This window comes from Cebidichthys violaceus, unplaced genomic scaffold (assembly GCF_023349555.1).
Source record: "Cebidichthys violaceus isolate CVI_PGR_0920_01 unplaced genomic scaffold, fCebVio1.0.p SCAF_1, whole genome shotgun sequence".
Taxonomy (NCBI): Eukaryota; Metazoa; Chordata; class Actinopteri; order Perciformes; family Stichaeidae; genus Cebidichthys; species Cebidichthys violaceus.
Genome location: NW_027176262.1, coordinates 22,217,046 through 22,227,425, shown reverse-complemented (window position 1 = coordinate 22,227,425; position 10,380 = coordinate 22,217,046). Strand labels below are relative to the sequence as shown.

At 38.2% G+C, this 10,380-nt stretch overlaps 2 protein-coding genes across 5 annotated transcripts; one reads left to right on the top strand and one right to left on the bottom strand.

Moving 5' to 3' along the window:
• On the top strand, positions 1-5,494 carry rab34a (RAB34, member RAS oncogene family a). Of its 4 annotated transcripts, none has more exons than XM_068715436.1 (12): positions 1-178; positions 461-496; positions 1,476-1,592; positions 1,689-1,780; positions 1,874-1,939; positions 2,606-2,707; positions 2,822-2,886; positions 3,059-3,110; positions 3,194-3,275; positions 3,716-3,806; positions 4,512-4,619; positions 4,704-5,494. In XM_068715436.1, exons 3-12 carry the CDS (start codon positions 1,518-1,520, stop codon positions 4,769-4,771), a joined length of 801 nt encoding a protein of 266 aa, XP_068571537.1. In that variant the 5' UTR covers positions 1-178; positions 461-496; positions 1,476-1,517; the 3' UTR covers positions 4,772-5,494. The 4 variants fall into 4 exon arrangements, with proteins under 4 accessions (XP_068571537.1, XP_068571516.1, XP_068571523.1 ...); XM_068715415.1 differs by having other exon boundaries at positions 1,871-1,939; XM_068715422.1 differs by having other exon boundaries at positions 1-224; positions 1,871-1,939.
• Positions 5,495-5,572: 78 nt separating this feature from the next.
• Positions 5,573-8,681, bottom strand: zgc:174895. Its single transcript, XM_068728095.1, has 5 exons — positions 8,012-8,681; positions 7,756-7,849; positions 7,372-7,518; positions 6,320-6,415; positions 5,573-5,965 (listed from the first exon to the last, which is right to left on the bottom strand). Exons 1-5 carry the CDS (start codon positions 8,132-8,134, stop codon positions 5,790-5,792), a joined length of 636 nt encoding a protein of 211 aa, XP_068584196.1. The 5' UTR covers positions 8,135-8,681; the 3' UTR covers positions 5,573-5,789.
• Positions 8,682-10,380: the final 1,699 nt, after the last annotated feature.

Sequence of the window (10,380 nt, the reverse complement as noted above, 5' to 3'; positions counted from 1 at the left end):
GGGAGGAAAGAAAAAGAAATCCAGGGATCTGAGTCAGCAGCAACAGCGGCTTCAGTCTGCTTCTCCTCCGCGACTTCCGTGGATCGATTTCAGCTCTGATCACCACCCAATCAACACTTCAACGTTGACCAATGGACATGCATGAGTCTACATAACAATAGGAGGCAATCTGTGGGAGGTAAGAGACCAAACCGAAACACAGAAGAGAGAAGAGTCTCGATGAGGTAACGTTCACTTCTTCTGCAGCTCCAACACGCTGCTTTTAAAACTTTAATGTGCGTGTAACTTTAACTGGACGTTATATCTTTCTTAACGTGTAACTTTACACAGTTAACAAAATACTTAACCTGGTGTTTGGATGTAGAGGAGAGTTTTAAAGTTTCAGTTGTGTGGTGGACCAAACCAAACTCTTCTTCTTCTTCTTCTTCTTCTTCTTCTTCTTCTTCTTCTTCACCAAAAGCTTTGATGAGCAAGAGGATTAAAACAGATCTGACCAGTAAGTGGATCAACACTGATTACAGTTGTCTGGCTCTGCATGTGGTCGTGTTGCTATAGAATGGATAACAGATATTTGCTCTCACTACAGTTTATTGTTTGACTGCCTGGCTCTCTCTCTCTCTCTCTCTAGTTCCAGTGAGCTGAAGTCTTTGGGGGGATATAGTCCATGTTCTGGTTGCCTGGCAAAGTTAAACAAATATAAAGATGGCAGGAAGAGAACACGAGCTATCCCACATTTTAATATGAACTAATATGAAGATGTGTCTTTTTCTTTGTGCTGTTTTGAAAATAACATTTTAAATAGAAGATATTGTCCCACAGGAAGATCTTTTGTTTATAGAAAACAAATTAAAACAGTAATAACACTGTATATTGAGAGTAGAGCAGCAGTTAATGATTATTTTCATTATCGATTAATCTGTCGACTGTTTTTCTGATTGATTTTTTTAGTCTGTAACATTTTTGCAGAATCGAAAGAGATTTCTTCAAATTCTGAGATTAGAAAATATACATTTTTCTATCAAAGAAGACTCAGAAAACCAGTTAGTGTTCACATTTCAGATGCCGAACCAGTGAATTTGGAGTATAGCGTAGTGAGTAATCTAATGGTTACTCTTCTTAGTGCAACATAGACACACAGACACACAGACTGCTTAGTTTTTATTTGTCTATAAAGTGTCCGAAAATAGTTTAAAAAGAAAAAACGATGCTGATCACGTTTCCCAGAGCGATGCATTCAAATGTCTTTTTACTTAAACCATTGGTCAGTTAATCGATTAGTCAACCAACAGAGAAGCATTTGTTTGTTTTTGTTTCATTACAAGCTTCATGTAACTTCTTGTCGATTTTACTTCCAGTAGCAAAAGTAAGAGTTAGCACCAGGTCTGATGTTTGGGCCTAAAAATCATACACTGCACTTTAAATATAATGAAGAAACAGATTTAACTTGTTAAAATGTCTTTCTCTCCCCTGTCCAGCTCACCACGTGTCTCTCTACGAAACATTTACCGCAAAGCTTCATGTCCGTCCGAGTTTCAGGCATGAGTGTTCTTCCTCCTGTCCGAAAGGACCGTATCATTGCTCAGCTCCCTCGGGTAAAGTCGCGTACCAGTATGATCGCCTATAGCTGTCCACTAGCCCTCCACTAGCCCTCCAAAACAGCCTCACCAATTCCTCTTCCTCTCTCGTAGTATTTCAGCAAAGAGGCAGCCTTCCACACTCAGGAGGATTTCAACAATAAAGTGAAGACGGCCTGTCAGGAGCAGCGTACCGGCACTGTGGGGTGAGTGCAGCAACCAGCAGCCTGATGATGCTGGGGGTGATGTTCTTGTGGCACTTATTCACATGTTGCTTCTTCTTTCATTCTTCTCAGCAGATTTAAAATCTCTAAGGTCATTGTTGTGGGTGACCTGGCTGTGGGGAAAACCTGTCTGATTAATAGGTAAGCTCACACGCCGTCACTGTTGCAGTTCTGGGAATAAATAACTCAGACAAGAAATAACTCAAGAGGACACGTACCTCCTTCAAGGAAGCACAGTCTACATAGTTTGTTATTCTATTATCAAAAGTGTAGAGAAATAAATCTGCATTAAAATACATTTTAACATACATACAATTTATCTGGCAGCTGGAGTTACTAGTTAATGTTTAACAAAACACATGATCAATAGATAAAATACGATACTGCGCTATAGACATAACTATCCAACAGTATATAAAGTAGTTAAAATGTGTCCCACCTCCACCAGATGTAACCTTTAAATGCTGCCAACAAGTTAAAGCTCCAGTAGTAATGTTTGAATAATATGATATGTATGAATATAACTCTGGAAGGCTTAAGAAATACTTTAAATGTAGGCATTTAGCGGTGAGGTTGTAGAATGTGTCCTCACTGAATACCCCTCCGCCCACCCCTCCCTTTCCCAACGCGTCGGAGAACTACGGTGGCCTTCAGGTAACGTAAAAAAAACGAGAAAGGCTCGCGCTAGAGCCAGAGTTTGGTTTGTCCGTTCTGGGCTACTGTAGAAACATGCAACATGAAGAGGACCCGCTCCCTTTGTAGATAGAAACAGCTCATTCTAAGCTAACAAGATTTTTATGTTTTCAGATTTTGCAAAGACGCTTTTGATAAAAACTACAAGGCAACGATCGGTGTTGACTTTGAGATGGAGCGCTTTGAAGTGCTCGGTGTTCCTTTCAGCCTTCAGCTGTAAGTCAAATTTCTTCATCACTACTCATAAATAAAAAAAAAAAAAAAAAAAATCTTTGTAAACTCAGTCTGTCCGATTTGACATTGCTTAAATGTCCGTCCCTATTTTTACAGCTGGGACACTGCAGGCCAAGAGAGGTTCAAGTGCATTGCCTCTACGTACTACAGAGGAGCCCAGGGTGAGAGATTTCTGTGCTTTAAGCAGCAGCCTTATACGAAATGTATTAAAGACTCTCCTCTTCCCATGAAAACAATGTCAGGCGAGAAAAGGAAGCCTGCGTAGACTTAACATTACTGGAATTTGTGTGTTGAAACGGTTAATTCATGTCTGATTTTGTCTTCTTCTCCCAGTTGTGATCATCGCATTCGATGTAAATGACGTCGCCTCTTTGGGCCATGTGAGGTGAGCTTCTTCACGATGAGCAGATTGTTGGGCAGTTTTTCACCCCAGCTGGGGGACTTCATCTTGTCTTGTTCCTTCTGCAGACAGTGGCTCGAAGACTCCCTGAAAGAGAACGACCCCACCGCTGTTCAGCTGTTCCTGGTCGGCACAAAGAAAGACCTGAGCGTACGTCTGCTTACTGATTCAAGTGGACACGCGTTTCTAAAACATTACAAACTTTATTTAAGCGGTGCTCTTCTATTTCAAGACGTTTTAAAGCTTTCTGGAACTATTTGAAATGTGTCTCTTTATTTTACTCTGTGCTATTTCGTTGTTTTTTTCTGTTTGGACAATGCTGTGACTTTGGTAACAAAGTAGATTACTGGATTATGTAATTTACCTCTTTCTTATTTCAAGAGTACTTCTCTTGTCCATGAGTGATTTCTTTGCAGTAGAATAAATGTGACAGAGAACTGAATATATCTGGATTTTAGACCGTTAGTCGGCCAAAACAAGCAATTTGCAACAGATTATTTATTCTACCATTTTATAGACTAAACAATTAAGTAAGAAAATAATTGTCAGATTAATGAAAAAGCGTGGTCTTCTCTGGTTTCTTCCGACAGTCTCCTGCACAGTACTCTCAGATCGAACAAGATGCCCTCAAAATAGCACAAGAGATCAGAGCAGAGTATTGGGCTGTGTCGTCGCTGACAGGTGAGTGTTTGGATTGAATACAGTAACATGACTCAGAGTCCCTACGGTGTATATATATAATAATAATAATAATAATATGTTTCTTTTTTGCAGAAGGGAGTGTAGTCTGATTTCTTTGGAGGGAAGCAGTGGAGGGTCTTTAGTTTTTTTGATGCCCCAGATTTGTGTTTCAGTGAATTACTTTGTGAGATTTACAGATTTACAGATTTTCAGCATTGATCGTAGCTGTTTGTTTGCCTTATGCAGAGGACACCAATTGTGTCAACAGTCTCTATGAAGAATAATTCCCACAAACAAAGTTGAAATGATTCAAACTGGCGAGCCCAATGCTTACCTAATGGATCGTTTCATTATCCAAGAGTCTTGAGTTTCTATTTTTGGCAACATTTAGGATTATGGTGAGAGAAAAAAAGTTAAATGCGAATACAGAATTTATTTAGTGGCTCGTAGTTTAATAACAAGACACTCTGTTTGTTATTGAAATCCTAATTTCTAATCTATGATTTTGGCTGCATAAAAATAATTGGCTCATGAACACTTTTCAAAAATCTTTTTTTTTTCTACATAGAGGTGAAGATCGGAAGCTAATATTAATAATCCATGTTTTGTTTTTTTAAAAAGTCAAACATAAGTTTCTACCGCCCTCCTCAAACCTCATCATTGTCAGACAGTCCCTAACTGATCAATATGTCCTCCACGCTGTAGGGGAAAACGTCAAAGAGTTTTTCTTTCGAGTTGCGTCGCTGGCCTTCGAGAACAACGTTCTTGCCGAGTTGGAGAAAAGTGGGCCGAGGCAGATTGGGGGCGTCGTCAGTGAGTATCCACACTAACCCTGCCGTCATGAAAACCTTCACATTTGTCTCGTAGTTTTAACCTCCCGCTATTCATTTGTCCCAGGAATTAACAGCACTTCAAACAATGTGTACGCTTCGTCAAAGAAGAAGCAGCCAAACTGCTGTCAGTAAGGACGGCAGCAGAAGTTTAAAGTCAAAAGGTACAGACTGAGAACGAGGGAAAAGCCTGGAGGCATTTCTGTGGTCAAGGCAGAAGGAGGAACGCTGGAGTTTTACTTCCTGACATGTTTGAGTTCAGTTTTTCCTGGCCTAGAAAGAGTTTTCCTCTGTGGGATGTGGATTCTTGTGGTGTTGCTCAGTTTAACTTGTCTGGAGTTACAGAGTGACTCAGCATTTAGACACAAAATGACTGTTCTGTTACTGCAGAGATGCCAAAGAGTGACTGTGGATGTTTTTTTAACATGGCGTATGTGTGGATGCTTAAATATTCAGTCTCGCTGCTGTATTTTGTTTAACAATTAGGATTTTTCTTCACGACACTCTGGTTTACCTTTTATAAAGTCGGTTGTTTTAAATGGCAGTTTTTACTTTGTACTTAACCTCTTTTCATGATCATATAGATCAGACGTCCCAAACTTCTCTGTTAAAAGTCAAATATTATGCAGTAAATCTCAAGAAAAAAAGCAATGATTTGAAGAAACACTGAAAAAATGATTAGAATAGTGTAAAGCAGGAAGGTTTTTTTCTGCTTAACTATCCTGTTAATTATCTCACAACCCCTCAGATTTATCTTTTGACCGGTCAGACCTCCCTGTATGGAACCATTATAGTAGATGATGGCTTTTTTTTCATCTACAGTGTATGCTTCATAGGTACTTTTTGCTTTTTGTTTACAATAAATTCAATTACTGAATTTCGATGATCATTTTTTATGTCAAAAACTGAAATGGCGTGTCTGATTATTTTAAGCATTTATTTTCTTTAAAATTTCTCATGGTATGTTTTCCATGTAATACAATATATGTATACAAAATTACCTTTCAATGTGTTTTGAAAAGTAACATTTTTCAAGAACAGTTATTTAGTTAAAATCACGGTATAGCTCGTCTTATTTTAAGGAAACAGGGATTTCACTGTATTTCTTAAAAAAAGAAACGTATGCTGATAAACTTTCTTGACCATCTCAGTCTTAGAAAATGGCACTATTCCCGTTTTGTTCTTTACTGAAGTTGAACTGGTTGAAGGAATCAAGATACTTCTGGTCAATTTGGCTCTGGAGCTCTTCAGGGATGCAGTGAGAGAATTTGTAATTTTCTTTAATCCACTTTCCTCCTTCAGTGTTCTCGATGGCCACGGCTGCCACACCTGCAGGAAAGTGTGATACTTTTTACATTTGAAAATGTTGAGGATATATTATAACCAGTGGTGGAAAACGTATTCAGATATTTTACTTAGTAGTAGTAGAAATAGTCAAGTAAAAGTCCTGCATTTAAAATAATACTCAAATTAAAGTACGAAAGTATTAGCATTAAAAATATACTTGAAGTACCAACAGTAAAAGCATTCATTAGGCTACAGTATAATGAATATATATATATAAATATATATTCATTATAAACTACAGTACAGCAACAACTAACTTGTATTCAAGTACAGCACTTGTGTAGTTGTACTTGGCTACATTCCACCTGTGATTATAAGGGAACCATCTTGACTGACCGACAACAGTGGCTCCGAGCTTCTCCACCAGCTGGATCGCAGCCTTCATAGTGCCTCCAGTCTCTATCCATTGGTCCACTAACAGCAGCCTCATACCTGCAGGAAGGACAGACGTGTCAACCACAAAGTCAAGTATTTAAAGAAAATCACCTTACTTATTCTAGAGGACATGGCAAACATGATTATAAACACAATTTAGAGAAGGTTGAAAAGTAAAAATAAATAGTTTATACAATAAAACTCTATCCAATGCAAAATACAAAGCAAATAACAACACAAATAATACACTGTCATATAAAACGATCCGGTGTATACATGTCCAGATGTCGAAATGTAAATATACACAAAAAATAATCAAGTGATTCAAATGAAATCTAACATTAACATTGACCTCTCTGCTTATGGTCTATTCATCCACCAAAGGACTAGCCTGAACTGTAAAACTAAATAGAACAAAGAAATCTCTAATAACAGTTTTTCTAACAGTTGTTGGCAGCAAACAATACAGTAGGATATAAAAAAAATGACATTTGTGGAAATAATCTTTGATAGATTAAAAATGAATAAAAGATATTGACCCTCATAATATCTGATGTGATGCCAATGTGAATGTTACAAATGAGGATGTTTCTTTAACACTAGAGGGTGCTGTGTCACCGGGAATAAATAGACACAATGTTGAGTAGACCTGGGGCTGAAATATTTTGGGTCATGCATTATTCAAGTTTAGGTTGATTTTACATGATTAGTTAATTTATTGAATAGTCGATTGACAGAATAAGTACCTTTTTTTCTAATCAATTGAACATTTTAAAATGTGTATTTGGTGGTTGCAGCTTTGATACTTTTCTTTGTCATATATAATGAAGAACTGAATATCTTTGTGTTTAAATTCTTCTTATGATCTAAATTTTACATATAAATACAGCTTGGCATTGAAGCTTTCCCTGATTCTCACCACAGCTAAAACAGCTCTTACAGCTGGGAAAAGTTAATCTCATCAAGAGAAATAAGTGACATGTTAAGGGTAAATAAATAAGTAAGTGATTAACCTGGTTTTAGCACATCCAGTCTCACTTCCAAAGTCTTTTCTCTGCCTGTGTAGTCTGTGTAGTTTTGATTTTGGGTTGCGACGCACAAGTGTCCTGCTTTTCGAATGGCCAGAAAACCTTTTCCGAGGGTGGCAGCAACAGACGCACCTGAAAAACATTTCTCAGAAACATTCATCCACAATGACGTATGTGGCTAACCTGAAGTGCAAACTGAAAATGATGCCATGTGCAATGAGTGGTCAAAGTATCTAAATTTAGTAAGTTAGGTGTTAGGTTTCCTGACCTCCTAGCAGACTAATTATAGATCATACAAATAAAGTGTCTCTCTAGCTCTCAATCTACATTTATTTTCCTTCTTTAAAGTGAATCGGTGTGTTTTCATACCAAGAATGAATCCCATTGCATCTATCCCGGCAACCAGATCAATAGTGTCGCTGTGGAAAGGACTGAGAAGGTCTTGGACACAGTCTGCAAGAGCCTGAATGAAGTGCAAAGACAGTAAATACACAAATGCAAAATGTGCGCACACACACAGCTTGTACTTTTCTGATATAAATGAGTTGTATGCGGTGTTCAATGACAAAGGAAACAGTAGAAACAGTACAGAGTAACTAGAAATCCCCCCCACCCCCCACCATACCTGGGAGTTGCAGTAGAGTTTGGATGGGTCCAGCCAGGCAAATGATGGACCTTTTGAGTTGGGTGCCATCAGAGAAAGGTACCATCTTTTATGTCTGTCTGCAGGAGTGGCCAACACGTCCATTTGACAAACAACACTTCACCTCGGTGCAGTTAGAGGGAGAAACTGGGGTGAATGAAGTGGACTGTGAATGAGAAAGTGACCCTTCTCCGGTTCCAGTGGGAGGAATGGTGGGTGGGGAGGGGACTGTTAACATGTTGAAATTAGTTATTTTTTCGCTGTGCAGTTATAATGATTTGAAGACCAGTCTCAGATTTTTCAACTATTGTAAAAGAAAAAAGTGTTATTTTAATCTGAACTGGTCTTTGTGTCTTTGTGTATCCTGATTAAGTGCCTGCCTTGACAGTAATCTCTGTGTTGAGACATCCTGTCAACATTGATTGTTAGACTTCCCTTATTAGACCTAGCGCTGCCGCTGGCCAACATGTAGCATTAGCATGGTGGAATTAGCAAGATAGCTAACTAGCCAGCATGCTAATTCCACCATGCTTTAATGCTACACTGGTTCCAGAAATTGAGCCGTACAAAGTCGGGGGAAGATACTTCGACGTAACGCCTGGTAGCTTTTTTGGTACCATCTCTGTCGAGGCTCCATACTGTGGAAGCCCATTTCCACCACTGTGAGGAAAAAATGAAGATCCAGTTATCGCGAAATTTTGACTTACTATCTCAAAATTTCGACTTACTATCTTGAAATTTCGACTTACTAGCACAACAGCTTCCTTTCGCAGTAGTGTAAGAAGTGTCTATAAGGCTGTATAGACATGGGGCAACACAAATATCAGCTCATAACTTAACCTTTTAAATCTAATTTCCACTGGCCTGTATTTCAGATGGCATTTACAATAAACAATTCAGGACATAGATATATACAATAGTACGCCTAGCTGCCACTTTCTCATAGCACATACTTCATTCCCCCAGCCCCTGAGTAATCATTTGATGGAAGTCTTAGAGAAAGGTCTGTAATTTCATACGCATCATCAGACATTGCCAGGTTGCGCTCTGCCATAAGTTCCATACACAGGTGAAACACGTCCTCATCACAAGGATAGTTCTTAAAACAACAGTCCTCGCTGCATGTTTTCATTTCCATATAAATATATATATATATATATATATATATATATATATTTCAATAGAAATATGCCGAGAGGACTGTTGTTTTAAGGACTATCCTTATTAAATTAGATTTAAGTTATGGGCTGATGTTTTTGTTGCCTCATGTCTATACAGCCTTATTGCCGCTTCTTACACTACTGTTAAAGGGACACTGAAACGGTCACAAGCTGTTGTGCTAGTCAGTCGAAATTTCAAGATAGTAAGTCGAAATTTCGAGATAACTCGAGCTTTATTTTTTCCTCACAGTGGTGGAAATGGGCTTCCATATTAAGCGAGCTGAGCCAATACTAGAAGGTGGAATTAAAATACTGCAGACGACTAACTGCTCAGAGAAAATCGTCACAAGCGCAAACCCACAACACAAACCCAAACTCGCCATTTTAGAGTAGTCAAGGTACCATCGTAAGTGACCACAATCTTTTTTTAATTAACTTAAGCAAAGGTAGAGTGGATCAAAGGTAGAGTGGATTGATTTCCAATTGTAAGCTCAGCGGTTCAAACCCTGGCTCCTCCAGTCCATGTGTAAGTGTTCTTGGGCATTCTTCTTGATTAAGAATCTCAACAGCTCTGCCTTTTTGGGCTTTTGTCGTTATGATAGCAACTTAAGTAACACAGAAAACATGTATGTAAAATGCTTGCTCTATAGCTGCAGGGCAGAATATTAAAGATACCATGAAACACTCCACTATAATCATCGGGTAATAATCATAATCAGACAAATTGCATAGTTTTCACTATTGTTACTACAGTGAAACAATAAGATCAATATTCTTGTGATTTGACCAGAAGCTATAAAATATATTTAAAATACTGTCACCTGTTTACATGGGATCTCCGTTGATACTAGATAGAGAGATTTTTTGCCAGGTATTACTATTAGACACTACAGCTCATATTCTCAATTTTATGAGATTTGGTTTTAAACCTGATGTTTAACTGATGTTATGTTTCAAAGGTCTGTCACAGAAAATGATGCATTACTTTTTTTCTGTCAATAAATTCTAGTTTTAGGTGCATAGTGTGCAACAAAAACAAATCCAATTCTGCAGTCACCTAATACTAATTGATATCAACACAGGACTGGAGAAACCAGAGAGACCAATGATCCTCTATAAATGTTAATTCTTCCCCTCATGCGTGCTTCAGGTGTTCTGAATCACCAGAGGATTGATGTCAAAATAAACTCA